Source organism: Medicago truncatula, chromosome 3, assembly GCF_003473485.1.
Source record: "Medicago truncatula cultivar Jemalong A17 chromosome 3, MtrunA17r5.0-ANR, whole genome shotgun sequence".
Lineage (NCBI taxonomy): Eukaryota > Viridiplantae > Streptophyta > Magnoliopsida > Fabales > Fabaceae > Medicago > Medicago truncatula.
Window position 1 is genome coordinate 5594218 of NC_053044.1, and position 18492 is coordinate 5612709.

The window sequence follows — 18492 nt, forward strand, 5'->3', positions numbered from 1 at the left end:
AGCAAAGCAAAGAGGGCAAAAAGAATGATCTGGCAGAACTAAAAGTAAATCCATAGAATTCAAAGAGTGCCAATGATTCCAAAGCATAATGATAGAACATTTATTACACAGTATAATCTGTCATCATTCTTAAACCTACTTAATGCCTTGTCCACCACAGTCCAGGCATTCCCTAACACCCATCTCATTCTCTCTATTTTCTTTCTTACATAAATTGCATCACAACTTTCTGCTACACTTCCTCTTTTAACACCTGCAGTTAAGCACAAAACAGAATTGAAGTCCTAATCAGTAATTCATCAATATTAATGCCTTTCATAAAATAAACATGTTTATGATTCATATGTTTGCTTTCTATCTAACAAATCACATTAAGCTGCATTAGAACAAAAACACACACTTAGTGGCACCAATTGTTGAGAACATCAGCAAGAGAAAACCTCTAAACAAGCGGTAGCACAACCACGAAAGAAGTAAGAGACAAAACCTACATCCACAAGCTCTCACCAAAATATTTATTACTCAACATGTGCAATGCACAAAACTACAAACATTCTCAACTTGAACAGTTGCAAATTTTACAATTTTTGCTCAGAAAAATTTCAAACCCTCTCTCAGTTACAATTTTTGCCAAAAAATAACTCTTTTTCTTCTTATTATCTGATGTTGGAATTGGATGAATACCCAACTTAACACAACACCAAAAACATTCAAAACTTTAAATTTAGAAGATATAATGAGGTGTGTTCCCGTGACCTTTTTTCAATTGATAGGGACATTGCATTATACATGCAGAGGCCGGGTTCGAACCCCATACACTCCACTTATTCATCTTATTGGGTGAATTTCTAACCACTAGACTACTAGACCAAAAAAAAATGAGGTGTATATATTTTACAGTTTCTTCAATTTCAAGAAAAGGGCATGACAACATAGCCGATGCAGAAATGATTTACATTAATGAGTTAATCAGATGGGTGTACCTTCCATTTTCAACAGCTAATCAGCCAACTATGTCCACAACTGGGATATGACAAATCGTATGCCAACGCTCTCCTTCCTCCTTTTGGTACTGCTCCTTAATTAATGGACAGTTAAGACTCAACAACTGATAAAGTGAGTTGGGTAGACCGTCCTCTGGCAAGCGTTCAACACTGGGGCAGTGTAGAATATATAAATATCTGAGAGATTTAAGGTGGAGAAGACCCTTGTAGTTTATTATTCTTAACTTTGAACATCGTTCCAATTGAAAAGAGTTAAGAGTTGGTGGCAGTAGATTCTCCTCCGGGAAGGAGTCAACATTTTCAAGGTCATCACTAACACTGAAACTTTCCAGAGAATTTAGTTGGAACAAACCCCACTCCCCTCTCGAAGCAATTAGTTTTGGGCACTTGGTTATTCTAAGGCTGGTCAGGGAGGAAGGCAACCCTCCCCTAGGAAATGACTCCAGTTGTGGACAATCATACAAATTTAAAGTTTTAAGATTGGTGAACAAGTGTAGTGAAAATAGAAAGGTGGAGTTCCAGCCATTTATAGAGAGTGTGTGAAGAGAATTAGAGCTAGGCAAATCCAAAGAGGACCATTCTAGATTTGCACTATCAAAGCCACTAACCTCCAATTTTTCAAGAAAGGCATTGTTGAATAGAAGTTTCTCCAGGGAAGACACAATGACTTGAGTTCCTTTTAGGATGACCCGTGTCAATTTTGATGGCATATCATTTATCAAAATGTTTTCACATCCCTTCAAATGTAGAAAACCAATATTAGAAGCCTCGGGAATTGAAGCCTTCAACTCTTCGCAATCATTAATCACCAATTTTTGCAAAGAAGGAAGGTGTTGAGGTAGATATTTTTTCAATTTGTGACAACTTTCTATAAAAAGCTCTTCAAGCAAAGGGAAACTTTCAACACATAACCATTCCTTCCAACTAGACATGTCATAAAAATGCAATGTTTTCAGAGACCTGAATGGACTATTTGATGAATTAATGATCTCCACTCTAGGACAGCTTGAAATAGAAAGCATCTTGAGATGGGGAAACAAGCCAAATTGTGGCAACTTGGAACAAAATTTACATCCTCTCAGATTGAGAGATGATAAATTGGACAAATGACAACCCCCAAGCCAATTTGGAAAACTAGTGCCTGGGTAGTGCTCGATGGTCAGCTTATTAAGGTTGCTATTTGGTTGAAGAGCCTCCAAGACAGACATTTCCCTATTGATTTCTCTGTTGCCAAGGGAATTGTATATGATATGTAATTCTTCCAAATGCTTCTTATCTTTTAATGTTGCTTCTACAACGTCTACAGGATTAATGACATTTTCCAACCCTGAAATACAAAGTTTCCCTTGAAGCTGGTTAAGTTCCGCCAACTCCTTAATACCAGACCCATGCTCCTTTACCACAACAAATTTAGTCAGCGTCTGAAGATGGGTTAGCCTCCCTATCTCTTTTGGCATCTTCTTTATATGAGTGCATTCCAGATCAAGATGACGTAAGTTTGTAAGTTTGTAAAAATCTGAAGGGAGCTCGGTCAATGAACAATATGCCAATAGTAGTGTCTGTAAATTATACAGGTTACAAATGGAATCAGGCAACCTTTTAATCTTTGTGAGAGACAGGTCTAGATAACGCAAAAGCTTTAAATTGCTTATCTCATCATCTAACTTTTGAAGGTTACAACGTTTCAATGATAACATCCGCAAACATTTTAGCTTTGAAAACAAATCTTGTTGTAATATGTCGTATGTCTTGAAGAGTTGTATACCGAAGTCTTTATCCATGGTAAAACTACGTAATCCCTTAATGTTATAAACATGTTGTATCGTTTTATCACCATCTTTTAATTCAGGAGAACACCAAATGTGTCGTGTCCTTTCGGGGAAATCTTCCACCCTATCACCTTCTATTCGCAAGCAAAATTCTCCTGCCATTGATTGTGCTAAATCATTGATAAGATCGTGCATTGTGAACCGCTTATTATCACCATATCTTGATTGCTGGAAAAATGAAATTGACACTAGATCATCTAATAATTGATTACCCAGCTCTTCTTCGCTTTTTTCTGTTCCGCGGCACTTCAGCAAACCGTCGGCCATCCAAAGTTTGATTAATTCACCTTTGTCAAACCACTTGCCTTTGGGAAATAAGGAACAATAAGAAAAACAGCGCTTCAGATTGGAAGGGAGATGATGGTAACTCAATCTCAGTACTGAATTAATGTTAATGTCACCTTCTGATAAACGCCACATATCTGTCTCCAATATCTTAACCCATTCATGTTGAGAGAATTTTCTTCGCAAGAGATTTCCCAAAGTTTTTACAGCTAAAGGTAACCCTCCACACTTATCTACTATTTTCTTTCCAATTGATTCAAGATTTGGGTATTCACTTGCATTGCTTCCATGAAAAGCATGTCGCACAAACATACTCCAACATTCACTCTCCTTCAGTTTCTCTAAATTAAGGTTTTTGGTGGAGTTCATGACAGTTGCTACCTTCATGTTACGTGTTGTCACAATAATTTTACTTCCAGCAGATCCATGGAATAAGGGAAGTAATAAGCGCTCCCAACATTCTTCACTCCCATTCCAGACATCATCCAGAAAAAGCAAGTATTTCTTGCCTGTTAGTCCCTGCTGCAACTGATGTTGGAGTAGATTCAAGTCTTCACCATCTGCTGAAAAGTCAAATGACCTCAGAATTGCTTTAGTAAGTCCGAGACCATCAAAAATTTCCGAAACATAGACCCAGGCTTTATGTTTAAAATTCTCCTTGATCCTTTGGTCATTGTACACGAGTTGAGCAAGGGTGGTCTTACCCATTCCACCGAGACCCACTATGCTGATTATTGGTACATGGTTGCCCTTGTCTATGTCAGACAGTAAAAAATTGATTAACTCCTCCTTGTCACCATCTCTACCATATATGCTGGATTCATCCACCAAAGATGTAGTTGGCAATCTATCTAAGGGTTTCCAACTAACTCCACCTTCACTACTAGCACAAGCGTCTTGTTTTAATCCAAGCATATGCTTTTGTTTTGCAAGAAATTCTAGCTTCTCTAGCAATTCTTTGATCCTAGACTCAAATGGATTAGTGAAAGACGAAATGAAGTCGAATACCTTGCTAGTAGAAGGTTGAGATTCAAGTTTCTGCTTCTTCAATGGTGTATCAGTTGCAATCTCATCTAACAGCTGGTCAACCTCATATGCATAATGTTTAAGATCATCAAGCCACTTCTTCACGTACATGCTTTGGTACTGCTTCATCTCAGCTTCTTCCAACACATGGTTGATAGAATTGAGTGTTATTAGAAGTTTCTCTAGCAGATTGACATCAAGTTTGCTTCTACGGAAATAGTCAATGAAATCATTGGAAGACAATTTCTCAAGAGCCACTTGAAAAAATGATGAAAGAAATGCTCCACCAACTAACTCTGCCATGGTTTCTTTTTCTTTTTCTCTCTGTTTTTGTGGAAATTGATCAACAAGCCTTAGAGGTTCTCTGTAAGATGGTAATTTATTCTTTAGTTTGTGGAATTGGAAGAAGAATCATGTACTGGAAAAGTATTATTATTGAATGGAGCTTTTCTTTATTCAATGTATGACAAATACTGATTAACTACTATGTGTTTCTTAGTAGTTTTTTTTTAATTGATGACACAATGCACAATTATTTTTCTTATTTAACAATATGGACAGGAGAGCAAGTGTCTTGATTCCACTAATTTAAGTCACCTTAACTAAACTATAATAAAGCAACATGCATAGTTTATTATGCTACTTTGATTATTTTACAATAAAGGAAGCTAACCAGAAATTTTGTAAGGTTTTTATATAGCATGATGCAATTAAAATAGTAATTTAGAGAAGAAAAAGTTGAAAGATTACCACTGTCTTTGATTTGTATCATCGACTAAAAAATATTGCTTTCATTTGATCTCGAAAAGAAGAAGAATCAAAATGCTGTGTATCTTTTATGTCATGTAAAGTTTACGTTAGTTGAATTCCGAGGCTCACCAAAATCATAAAGAATTTGGGCGACATACTTATAGATTAATATCATTTACAAATTAAAAAATATGGATTAAGCGATAGTATATACTCTTTTGAATTAAGATCCGTTGACACATGTGTTAAACTTGGTGCATTACACATTTGATAGCTTTTTGTAGCATTCAAATCAAATCAATCTAGTTTTTGAATCATGTTATATTATGTCGATGGCCGTGTATATAATCAACTCCGACATCAAGTGTTGTAATTCCTCTCACAAAGCAATGGATGCGATATACAAGAACAATTCCAGGATTTTCTTGATTCGTGATGAATAATGGATTGGAAAGAAGAGGGATTAAGCATGCGGAAATGGAAAGAGGAATGACCAAGAAAATGTGAGATAATTGAAGCAGGGTTTTCTTTCGTCTGATATCATATCAACAAACACTAAGCAAAATTGATGAAACCTCTCATTCTCGTTATTGAGTGAAATGAGTAGTGATACACCTTATGTTACTATAGTAATTAGTAACTAATTGGGAATTAATCAACTGTAAGCATGGGCATAAATAAAGGTAACCAGATTCGCAGAAAGATTACGATCGGTTGAGTTATTCAAAACTCAACCATATGAGACTTATCAATGGGTGTAGCAACAATATCAGAGGCAGAATTCAAAACCTCTACAAGAATCCTTTTTCCTTTGGCAATGTCATCCTTCTTGATTGATTCCTACATCAGCACAGAAGTATTGAAGAGATTAATCTCACCCGCAGAGTAGGTCATTGTTGCATCGAACCGGCTAAACAATTATTTTGTATCAGTTTCTTTTCTCTACTCTCTTTATCATGTTTATTCTTTGGTTCGATTGTGGTTTTGCATTACACTTGGTTGCTAGATTAGATCTAGATCTATTGTTGTTGCTTGTGGTTTTTTTTTGTTATTGGTTGTCATTGATATTTTCACCATGAATATAAATTTCATTGATGTGAGATTTTGAGTTACCGAATTCAGAACGATTAATGCTCACCGTCGGAAAGGAAGAGTAGATTTGTCAAGGGAGCACCATGGTTATTGATGACAAACCATCTTACATTATTCTTAGGATGTTTTTCAGTCATTTTTATTTAGTTTTAATCCAAAATAGCGAAGTATTAGAACCATTTCCTATGATTTTCGAAATATTTTGTAATGTTTCCTATTTGAGTCGTGTTATTTTAGTTTTTCCATAACATAGCAATTGTAGGGTGTTTTAATATAATTCAAGAAGAAATCATGCTGATTGGCAATGCAAAACATCTTGAAGAGTTGTAAAGATCTTGGGAAGACCATGAATGAAGATTCAAGAGACATCATAAGAAATTACAAAGGGAGGAATTATGTTCTCAAGTCTTAAGACATCTTATATGGAAGGAAACACCCAAAAGACAAATAAACGGGCGATTACACGCAAGAAAACAACACTTATGCACCTAGGGCATGATCCATGCGTTTGGGGATGTAATTCTAGTACTAAGGATGAAGTTGGGAAGGAGCGGCTTGGTCCCAATCAATGACCCCGTCGTGAAAGGCCGAGAAGGAAAGGCTAACCCTGATGGCTCGTAGCACGTAGTGGTACATTAGGAAAGAGTGCTCCCAAAGGCATAGTAAATAGAGGGATTACCCGAGTATTCCTCCTTCACAAAAGGAAATTCTTCAAGGTACCCGACAAGGATATTAGATCCACCGACTAGATTGATTTTCTTCTCTGAAGTCCATATACTTCAAAATAGATGACATACTGTATCCCTTGCGTATCCTGAACCGATACCTTCCCGATACGTATCAGGAGAGTATCCGGAGATTAAATTTTATTTTTTTAAAAAAAATTATCCGATACTTTTCTTATACATCTGAGATATGAGGGATAGGCGGTAGAAAACCGATATGTGCGGGCTACATGATGTTTCTATTATATTTGGTATATATATGTAATCGACTAAGTAATGATGTTTTCTGTGTAAGATATATCATATATGTAATTGGCTAATTGTCGCTTTCTTTAGTCCATATTTTGTATTTTGAGTTTTAATATGTAGTTTAAATTCAATTTTCTATTGAAGTATCACAGCCGTATCGTATCTTAAAATTTAAAATTTTTCCGTATCGGTGCCGTATCGTATCTGTACCGTATCATGTATGCGCTTCATAGATTTTCTTGTTACCCATGGCATACATCCTAGCAAAAAGAAAACAAGAACATGGAGAAAGAATCAGAACTCAAACCTTACACAAAATCTAGTTGGGAATCCCTGCAACAAGGCCATGTGCATTTTCCCCCTTTTTACAGTGCACTCGCAAGGATTAAGAAGCAACCCAGGAAATAAAAGAAAAAACGCACACATGGGGAAGACGGGATAAAATTGTGATTTATGAGGTTGAATCAAGCATCATACAAAACCCACTATAAGGTTGAATCATCCCCACCTACTCAATGAATATTTTATATCGGACCTTGTGATTTGTGAGGTTTTCTATATAGACCATTATGGTTTGTCAAATTATCAAATCTATTGCCTGATTTTTATGGCTTTACTTTGACCTTTTGAGGGTTTGATTTGATCCCCCTCATGTGTAATTTTTTTTCACTTTTTTAATTATATTTATGAGTAAGGTGCCATATGATGGGGTCTTTCTGAGTTGCCAACCTAGTTTCGATTTCTAAGTCTCCCCTTATGCCTATCATTTTTCTTAGTTTATCATAAAAAGAACGATTTAATAAAAAAAAAATATTGATCCTACCATTTGGTATACTTGTGCACAAATATGTTCTCACCCCAATGTTGTATACTTAGCGACACATCAAAAGTCATAACAAATTATTTTGAACGAATCGAATGAATTATTTTTTAGAGGAAAAAGGAATTGAAGGTAATTGATGATCACCATTAAGGAATTGAAGGTAAATGTGCTATTATCTTTAACCATGCATATTATCTAATCAACTAAAATCAATGCATATAATTTTCATTCAAAATATAATTCTTGTAGTATTAATGTATGATTAAATGGACATTTTTTCTTGTAACCAAATAAAAAAATTGAACATTTCTTAACCAAATAAAGACCGGTGCTAGTCACACCCTAAAAGAAACAAGTTACACTCCAGAATGACTAATATACCCTTTAACTAAAATAAAAATTTCAAATCAACTAAATTTACATTAACTAAATTGAACATAAGTAAACTTAATTTACATTAACCTAAATTGAACATAAGTAAACTTAATTTACATTAACCTAGATTTAACGTAAGGAAACTGAATTTACAAACTTAATTTACATTAACCTAGATTGAACATAAGTAAACTTAATTTACATTAACCTAGATTGAACGTAAGTAAACTGAATTTACAAATTTAATTTACATTAACCTAGATTGAACGTAAGTAAACTGAATTTACATTAACCTAGATTGAACGTAAGTAAACTGAATTTACAGTAACCTCTTATATACACACGTAAACTAAATTTACATTAACCTAAATTGAACATAAGTAAACTTAATTTACATTAACCTAGATTGAATGTAAGTAAACTGAATTTACACTAACCTAAATTGAACATACGTAAACTTGAATTTACATTAACCTACATATGTAAACTACACTAACCCCTTTTATATACATACACGTAAACTTAATTTACACTAATCTCTCACTTAAAATCAAATTGACAGGCATATGTCATACCAAAACAAACAATAAACAAATAGAAACTCATCGAAAATGAAATTCATGAAATCCACTAACCTTTATGAATATAGTACAGATCAATAACAAAGATGTTGATTCAGATATTGGTTGCACATCTACGGTGATTTGTGGATGAAAGGGGGTAAGGGTTCAGAATGATCATAAAAGATGAGTTTTTAAAAATTTACATGAAGAGGGCAATTTCGGTATTATTGTAAAATTTTAAATAAATTTGGGTGTAACTTGTTTTTTTTGGGGTGTGACTAGCACCAGTCCCAAATGAATCACGTGTGTCCAATTTTTTTTAAACAAAATATGGCCAAATAAGTTTGATTGGAAAATTTGTCTGGCTTGATTTATTTTTCTAAAAATTAAAACAAATTTTTGAAAAATTATTATTTTTTAAATTCTCGTAGGATATTAAATTTTAGTTGCAAAAAGAAATAATTATTTTTGTTGGGTGTGGTTTAATATGTAAAAATTATTTTTTTTCGATTTAGTTGAAATAGGGAATAGTTACATGAATTTTGTTATCATAGAAATCCTTCAATCAATATATAAAAATGAGTTAGGATTAAATGACATTAATGTGTAAAAGTTAATTTGATACCAAATTTTAGCAATTGATTTATTTTAATCGAATGATGATATTGATTCAGTTAATGAGGTCACATGATCAACATGCTGCCATCAAGAAAACGAAAATAAAATTAAAACACATTGCATGAATAAAGAAAACGAAAACAAATAAAATTATAAACATATATGGGTGAAAACAATACTTACGCATCCATCATAATCATATATATATATATATATATATATATATATATATATATAATGTGTGCGTCACAATGAAAATAGATAGAAAATATGTGTGTTACGATGAAGATGAAAATGATGACAAACATATTGACTATATATAGATTTCATTGTTCTAAGCCGGAAAAATTACCAAACTTCATCTAAATGAAAAGTGTCCAACTTTTTGGAGTCACATTATTTTTATTTTTGAATATTAATGAAAAACAAACTTTAGAATGCAATGTTCCAAAAAAAATTGAAAGCAAGGCAGTTGTATAATGATAGAATAGTAAAAAAGAAATAAAAGAATGTGATAAGAATTGATTAAATTACTATTCAATTAGAAAATAAAAAGAATATCACAAACTTCAATTGATCAAGTATTTTATTTTGATAGTCGATTTACAATAATAAGCATAGTAAAAATGAAATAGAAAATTGTGATAAGAATTGACTAAATTACTATTCAATAATAAGAATATAAAAAACATGATCATAAACTCTATTTTATTTTGATAGTCAATTTACAACAATAAGTATGGTTAGTAACAATTTACTTGATGTTCTTGTATTACACAACGAACAAACCAGACACGTATAATTCACGTGACTATGCTTCATGATTCTTCATATGAATTAATTTATGAGATATCATCAAATGAAAGGAGTAATGATGAAAGGAGTAATGAGATGAAAATGATGCAAGTTTGATCGAATATATATATAGGGAAAATGACAACCAAATTACTTTTAAACCTTTGATCATAATCATAATACATAATAATATGATGATGGAAAAATTACACATGTTAGAATTTGGTTGGCTTAAAAATATCATGTGACACTTGTTATTATTTTATTTTTTTGACGGAGTGACACTTGTTATTATTGGATTGGTTTTATGATCACATTGAAACATATGAAATAGAAGAAGTATATAAACTATTTTCCTTTTTCATATTTAAATTTGTCATAAATAAAAAAGGCAGTGCTAGTTAATAGGATTTACACACCATAAACAATTCATTTTAGTCAACAATTTTATTTTAATCACTACAAAAATGATAAGGATAATAGATTTAGATGAGAGGAAATCTGATGTTAGAAAAACATTAAATGAGTTATTGCATTTTAAAAGAAATCATTGGTGCATTAAATAACAATTTCAAATTATGATTTTTTGCACAACATTTTTTGTACATAAGAAATAACATTAAATGATCCTTTCATTATTAAGTTGTCACGTGTACTTTTAAAAAAAATAGCACAAATGTATATAATAAAGATAAAGATAAAGATAGAGATTGAGATTTATCCAACCATCCTCATTCAATTCAATTCAATTCAATTCCACCTCCCCCCAAATTATGATGTATATTAATTATGTTTCCAACATTAAAGTAGCGTAGCGTGTGTGCGCGTATTGACCTCACTACTTAAGACTTCTGGATCTGTCCCTGGATAAGACCAGATATATTTGTGGTGTGATTAGAAAAAAGTCAAATAAATGCTTTCATACATTGATCAATGATTCAAAGTAACGGGTGAGAACAATAACTAATAATAAATATAATATAGCTTAAATGTACTTTTATCCTTCTATTTTTTTTAAACATAAAAATGAAGTTTTGATCATTCTATATTAAAATTCAGTTTTTTTTTGTCTCGCTAATTAACTTTTTTCTTCTTCTGAATTTTTATCTCTTGTCTCATTTTTTTGGTCATTTTTATGTTGTTACCTATTTATTTATGATGTGGCAAGGTTTATTAGGCCACACTAAATATCCATGTGAGCAAAGTTATGCCTATTAAGCAGTGGAAAGTTTCTTTAAAAAAAAAAAAAAAAAGCACTGGAAAGTTTTCTTCAAAACAAAAAATAAAAAAAGCACTAGGCAAGTTATAAATTTATAAGCCACGTCATAAAAAACTACCCAAAAATTATAAAAGACCAATATTCTAAAAAATGTTCAATAGGGGGAGCAAAAAACTGATTTTTAAAATAGGGAGATCAAAAACATAATTTGATTGAAAATAGAGGGAACAAAAGTCTATTTGAGCCTAAATATTAAGTAAAAAAAAATTAAATGATTTTGTATTTTGTTTCCTAAATATCACAATAAATATTTATATGTCGAAATTCCATGGGATGCATGCATAATTTTTTTACATTGATTGACGATTGTTGTCAATCTTCAAAGTTAGCATAGTGTGATAAAGTAATAATTCTCAATTGTGATTCTTATTGTCCTTAAAACGATTAAGCTGAGCAACTTTGTCCCTCAACTATGTGTTCATTAACTCATCCAAATGGTGTGAACTATAGAGTTGCGTTTTTAGTGAGCTACTAAACAATGGCAAATATTAGGAACCAATTTTGATGTAATCTTTTATTTATCAAATGTACCTCAAAGCAAATTACTTCAGCCATTGAACTTATACATTAATTTTGAGATTTTTGAATAATCAAATTAATAAAAAAAAAAATTAAGAAGAAATTAATCAAAATCTTATGAAATATTTGACTTGTCCATTTTCTTGAGCGTGATTGCTCCAACTTTCATTCAACCTGTTTATCTGCTGTTAATCTGCCCGTTTCAGTTTAAATTGGGCGGGATTGCTCAGTTGGGTCGGTTAGTATTTTTTGTGTAGCCAGAGTGCAATCCACCAGCATGCACGTGTTCATCCATGCACACCCTGATTTCTTCATATGTTCCGGGATAAATCAAACTTGTCCACATAGCCTGAACAGATTTACCAAGGTTGTGTCTAACTCGACAGGTCCCTTTAAACCATATTGACCAAATATATAGAAGATGCTTCTCACGTCGTCATCATTGTGGAGTTTTATCTTGGTGAACCAAACGCATCTATTGAAAAACAATGATACTCGACACTGGCCACTATTCTTGTGTCGCCAAAGGAAGGATGGTCACTGTAGGGAGTGGTCTCACAAGGACAATCACCTATACGTAACAATGAATTCTCTTCTTCACATGAACGGGAAAGAAGAATAATTCATGTACTTTTATTCAATAAAGAGAATAATTAAATCCACAGATCAATCTGTCATTAGCATGGACCACGCTTTTATTGACCAAATTTCAATGTATCATTGTGAAATTACATTTGATTTTGATGTCTTAATTAGCAGAGGTACATAGATATAGGGAGTCAAAATAAAAGGTTAAATATGTTTAGTCCCTAAAAAGTTCAGAGTTTTCAAGTTTAGTCCCTACATTAATCTTGTCCCTATAAACTTGTGATCTGAGTTAGATACACAGAAATTACAGAAATTGCAATATTAATATCACATTCCTATTTTTTGTCACAATTTTGTCTTCTCATTGCACCTACCGATCTCACTTGTACTGTACGATTCAGCTGTTTTGGATAGGTTTACCATATCAGTTTGCATGGTTTCTCAATACATGTATGCATTGTGTACCTTACTGAAGGTTCTCTAACAATCATGCTTGTAAACAAATTAACCTATGAACAACGTAATTGACATATATGAACGTCAATTAAATTTCCGGTATGAAAATGAAAGAAAATACTTGAGAGAATAATGATTTCAACGGTTAAAAATAAAGTTCTTATATAAGTAGATAGAACGAATAAAATTTTAAAAAGAAAGTCATGAAATGGTTTAGAATAATCTGTGCTAATGTGACACTGAAATCAGAGGCTCGGTAGAAGTTTGATGCTATGTCAATAGAGAGCTATGCAGTAGCCAAAGTCACAAATCCATTTATTTACTTTTATTATGCCAATGCAGAATGTTAGAAACCCTGAGGATTTTATTAAATAATGTTGCAACGAAAATTAGAAACCAACAAACTGGTAATACTCAGATTACACACTCTTGTTAAGAACACAAGAACAACAAATAGTTGAATATCATTGTTTCATTTTATTTATGATTATACGAAATGATTAAGAAAATGATCCACATTTCAATAAACAAAAAATTGGAAATGTTTGATATAACATGCCGTGGGTGAATGTGGTGCACCTGGCTATTGTACGTCTCCTTTAATCCGCCAATCAATAAATAAATACATCAGGGATGTGACAAATTGTATTCCAACTCTCTCCTTCCTCCTTTTGGTACCTCTGCTTAACTATTCGACATTCACGAATGTACAAAGTAGAAAGGGAGCTCGGAAGACCCTCCTCTGGCAATCGCTCAAGACAAGGACAATATTCAATGCGTAGGAGTCTGACAGATTTGAGATGAAGAAGACCCTTGTAGTTGATTATTCTTAGCTTTGAACAATTTTCCAAATGAATAGTGTTAAGAGTTGGGGGCAGTAGATTCTCCTCCGGGAAGGAGTCCATGCTTTCAAAGTCATCACTAACTCTGAACTCTTTCAGAGAATTTAGTTCGAACAAACCCCACTCCTTTCTTGATGCAATCAGTTCAGGGCATTTGTTTATTCGGAGGCTACTCAGGCGGGACGGTAAACCTCTTTGTGGAAACGATTTGAGCTGTCGGCAATCATACAAATCTAGAGAATGAAGATTGGTGGACAAGTTAAGTGCAAAAGGCAAGGATGAGGAACACCATCCGGATATAGACAGAGTGCAAAGTGAATTACAACTTCGCAAATCAAAAGAGGGCCATTCAAGATTTTCACCATCGTAGTCACCAACATTCAACTGTTCAAGAGAGGAACTGTTGAACAAAATTTGTTCTAGAGAGGACTCAATGACACGAGTTCCTCCAAGGTAAGCCTTTTTCAAGTTGGTTGGCAATTCATTTATGAAAACGTTTACACATCCGTGTAGCTCTAGCTGTCTTATATTGGCAGGAATTGAAGCCTCCAACTCTGGACAATCGTAAATCACCAATCTTTCTAAACAAGGAAGATGTTGAGGCAGTGCTCTTTTCAATTTTGGACATTCTGTTATTAAAAGAAATGTAAGAGAAGGGAAGCCTTTAGTACATAACCATTCATTCCAACCGTACATGTTATCAAATTTCAAATTTTCAAGGGAAGCGAATGGAACAGTTGATGAATTATAGCCATAAAACTCTTCACCGATAATCTCTATTCCATCACATTCTGAAATAGAAAGCTCCTTAAGAGAGGGAAGCTGCCCAAGTGGTGGAAACTGGAAACAAAATCCACATCTATTCAGTTCAAGGGATACTAAATTGAGTAAATAACAGTCCCCAAGCCAATGTGGAAAGCCAGTGCCTCTGTAGTCCTCGATGATGAGACTATTGAGGTTGCTATTTGGTTCGAGAACCTCCAAGACATCCCTCTCAACTATTGAGCCATCAGTTGTTCTTCTGTAACCATACCTCATATGCAATACTTCCAAATGTCTCTTATTTTTCAAATTTGCTTCCACAGCATCTGCACGATCAGTGACATTTTCCAACTGTGAAATACAAAGTGTTCCTCGAAGATGGTTGAGTTTTTCCAACTCCTTAATATTAGACCCACTATGCTCTCCCACAACAAAATTTGTCAACGTCTCAAGATGGGTTAGCCTTTGTATTTGCTCTGGCATCTTTGAGATAAGAGTGCTTTCTAGATTAAGATGACGTAAATTGACAAGTTTGTAAAAATTTGAAGGGAGCTCAGTCAATCTACATCCTAGCAATAAGAGTGTCTGCAAATTATACAACACACAAATGGAATCAGGTAGGCTTGTAATTCCAGTGTAAGAAAGGTCTAGATAACACAGAAGCTTTAAGTTGCTTATCTCGTCAGCTAGCTCGGAGAGATTATTACAACCATAGAATGTTAACATACGCAAATATTTTAGACTTGAAAACAGTTCAATTTGCACATTCTTGCATATCTTGAAGCATTGCTCATCATAGCCTTGTTCTTCTACCTTCAAACTGCGTAATCCCTTAATCTTACAAATATTCTCTAATTTTCTATAACCATATTTCCAATCAAGAGAGCACCAAATATGGCGTGCTCTTTCAGGGATATCTTGCACCCTATCACCCTCTATTCGTAAAGAAAATTCTCCTGACACTGATCTTGCTAAATCAATGACAAGATCATGCATGAAAAACCGGTGCTTGTTATCAAGCCCTGGATATAATGATTGTTGTATAAACGAAATTGACTCAAGATAATCAAAAAATTCATCACCCAACTCTTTTTCACTCTTTTCTGCTCTAAAACATTTCAGCAACCCATCTGCCATCCAAAGCTTGATTAATTGATCCTTGAATAAGCAATTGGCTTTGGGAAATATGGAAAAATAAGCAAAACATCGCTTCACACTGGAAGGAAAGTTATGGTAAATCAATCCCAATATCAGGTAAATGTTAAGGTTGTTGTCCTCATCCGTTAAAGGCAACATATCTGCATCCAATATCTTGGTCCATTCACCAGGAGAAAATTTCATTCGCAAGAGATTCCCTAATGATTTCAGAGCTAAAGGCGGCCCTCCACACTTGTTTACAATTTTCTTCCCAATTGATTCAAGATTTGGATATTCACTTGCATTTTTTCCGTGAAAAGCATGTCTCACAAATAAATTCCAACCATCGCTTTCCTCCAATTGCTTCAAATGAACTATTTGGGAGGATTTCATTACTGCTGCTACCTCTTTGTCACGTGTGGTCACAATAATCTTACTTCCAAAAGATCCATGATTAAAGGGAAGTAGTAACTGTTCCCAACATTCCCCACTGCCATTCTGAACGTCCTCTATAACAAGCAAATATCTCGTGCCTGTTATTCTTTGATGCAGCTGTTGTTGGAGTAGATTCAAGTCCTCTCCTTTTGCTAAAGAATAACCTAACCTACTAATTATTTCTTTGGTAATTCGAACAGCATCAAAAAATTCTGAAACATAGACCCAAGCTTTATGTTCAAAATGCTCTTTAATTCTATCGTCGTTATACACAAGCTCAGCAAGGGTGGTCTTACCCATCCCACCAGAACCCACTATGGTGATTACGGGTGTCCGGTTGCTACCGTCATTATCTGAAAGTAAAAACTTTATGATTTCCTCTTCCTCAACATCTCTACCACATAGGTCCGATTTGTTCCCCAGAGATGAAGTCGGCAGTTCTTTTGAGGATTTCCAGCTGATGACACCTTCATTACTAGCACAAAGACTTTCTTTCAATCCCAACATTAGCTTTTGATTCACAAGAAGTTCTAGCATCTCTATCAATTCTTTGATCCTAGATTCAAATGTTGTGTTGGTAACAGGTTCAGATTCATCTTTCAGCTTATTCAGTTGTGCGTCAGTAGCAATCTCATCGAAAATTTGGTCTGCCTCATATACAGCATGTTTAAGATCATCAAGCCACTTCTTTACATATGTGCTTTTGTACTGCATTTGTTCTGCTTCTTCCAGCACTTGATTTATAGAATTAAGTGTAATGCCAAGTTTGTCTGCCAGGCCAACGTCAAGTTTGTATCTACTGAAGTTGTCCCGGAAATCACCTGAAGCCAACCTCTCGAGAATCATTTCAACAAAAGACGAAATAAATGCACCAGCAACCGTCGCTGCCATGATGCTGTCCACAAACAAAGGATCTCGGATCTGAGCGTGATGCACAAGCCGTAGGCGTAGAGCTTCTTGCAAGATGGTAATATGTTCTTCTGTCAATTGAAATAATTAAACAGAAATTACATATAAACAAAATGGGGAGATCAATATCAAACTAGCTCTAAAAAATTCAAGACATGGACAGTGAATTCAATAGTATAAACAAATTATTTTAAATTGAAATTTATATTTAAAATTTAATTAATATGGTATGTTACAATCAGTGGACAACAATTGTTAGAATTTTTTTATAACTATATTAAAGGTAGTTTGGTCATTTTAGACTTTAGAAATTATATTCTCTATTTTTTGTTTTTGTAATGCTAGGACTTCGTATTTGGTAGGAGCTATAGCCTTCTCATTCTTATATTCTTATTTTCTATATCTCTCTTAGCATGTATCAAAAAGTAAATATCTAAATACTAAAGGTTGGCAAAACTCTCATTTAAATATAGTTATAACAAAACTACGTTTAGTCTAGCGGAAAGGACTAGTCTTTCAGAAAGTGGTAAACCAATATTCGAATCCTATCCAGAAGAGGACCCGTATTTATTGTCTGACACATCTAGAATATAATCACCTTCCGTTGGAGCAACATATGGCTAACAAAAAAAAGTATTTAAAACAAAACTCTCTAACTAACAACTCCATAACATATTGTCACTTGGGTTGGTTGGTGATGTTGGTTTGGGTTAGTTCGGCTTCTTAAAAAACAAAAACATAATGTCTAACAATTAACTAAATGATTTGACTAAAGTGGTTAATTTGCCATTGTTAATGATAGATTATTTGAAAGACCCCGAGTTTAAATCCTAACTGAAACAATCCTTAGTCAAGTTTTACTTATCTCACAACCGAATTTCAGATTACTATGATCTCTTCCTCTAGGAGGCGGAGGGAGGGCTAAGAAAGAAAATTCATACAAACAATCCAGGCAATTGAACACAATCAAGGATTTCATATACTATTAAAATAACTTTAGTGTAATTTTAACATATTTTCAAGTGCTTAAAGAACGGAAAAGCATGAAAATACCTGAACAAAGTGAGTGAGGGATCTTCCAAAGGAAAAAGAGTAGAAACTAGTTTCAGGTATAATTTGAAGGCAGCACAAAATATTTGGAACAAAGGAATGGAAGAAGGTTGTTGATCAAGAGAAATAGAGCAAAAAACACTTGTTTGTATCAAAATCCAACACGACTCTGTATTGTCAGTCTAATGGAACACACATTGGATATAAAATACTTTTCAACCATCTAATAGGAGCCGTTGGATATGACATACTTTTCAAACATCTAACAGGAGCCCTTGGATATCACACATTTGAAAAATAGAAACTTTGTTATATTAATAATTAAATTGATGATTAATATTATATACACATGCACTATAAAGAGAGCTTATTTTATTTTTA

At 33.7% G+C, this 18492-nt stretch overlaps 2 protein-coding genes across 3 annotated transcripts; both read right to left on the reverse strand.

The window, feature by feature from the left end:
- Positions 1-25: 25 nt before the first annotated feature.
- On the reverse strand, positions 26-4596 carry LOC11422863 (putative disease resistance protein At3g14460). Its single transcript, XM_003598614.4, has 2 exons — positions 984-4596; positions 26-253 (listed from the first exon to the last, which is right to left on the reverse strand). Exon 1 carries the CDS (start codon positions 4445-4447, stop codon positions 1004-1006), a length of 3444 nt encoding a protein of 1147 aa, XP_003598662.2. The 5' UTR covers positions 4448-4596; the 3' UTR covers positions 26-253; positions 984-1003.
- Positions 4597-13436: 8840 nt separating this feature from the next.
- LOC11412685 (putative disease resistance RPP13-like protein 1) lies at positions 13437-18382 on the reverse strand. 2 transcript variants are annotated; one of them, XM_024779712.2, is made up of 2 exons: positions 18115-18382; positions 13437-17129 (listed from the first exon to the last, which is right to left on the reverse strand). In XM_024779712.2, the coding sequence occupies exon 2, from the start codon at positions 17041-17043 to the stop codon at positions 13588-13590; it is 3456 nt and encodes a 1151-aa protein (XP_024635480.2). In that variant the 5' UTR covers positions 17044-17129; positions 18115-18382; the 3' UTR covers positions 13437-13587. The 2 variants fall into 2 exon arrangements, with proteins under 2 accessions (XP_024635480.2, XP_003598664.2); XM_003598616.4 differs by having other exon boundaries at positions 13437-17132.
- Between the last annotated feature and the right edge of the window lie 110 nt (positions 18383-18492).

Bases quoted from the DNA above. Each gene is read 5' to 3' on its own strand.
- LOC11422863 (XM_003598614.4), bottom strand. From the start codon at position 4,447: ATGGCAGAGTTAGTTGGTGGAGCATTTCTTTCATCATTTTTTCAAGTG.
- LOC11412685 (XM_024779712.2), bottom strand. From the start codon at position 17,043: ATGGCAGCGACGGTTGCTGGTGCATTTATTTCGTCTTTTGTTGAAATG.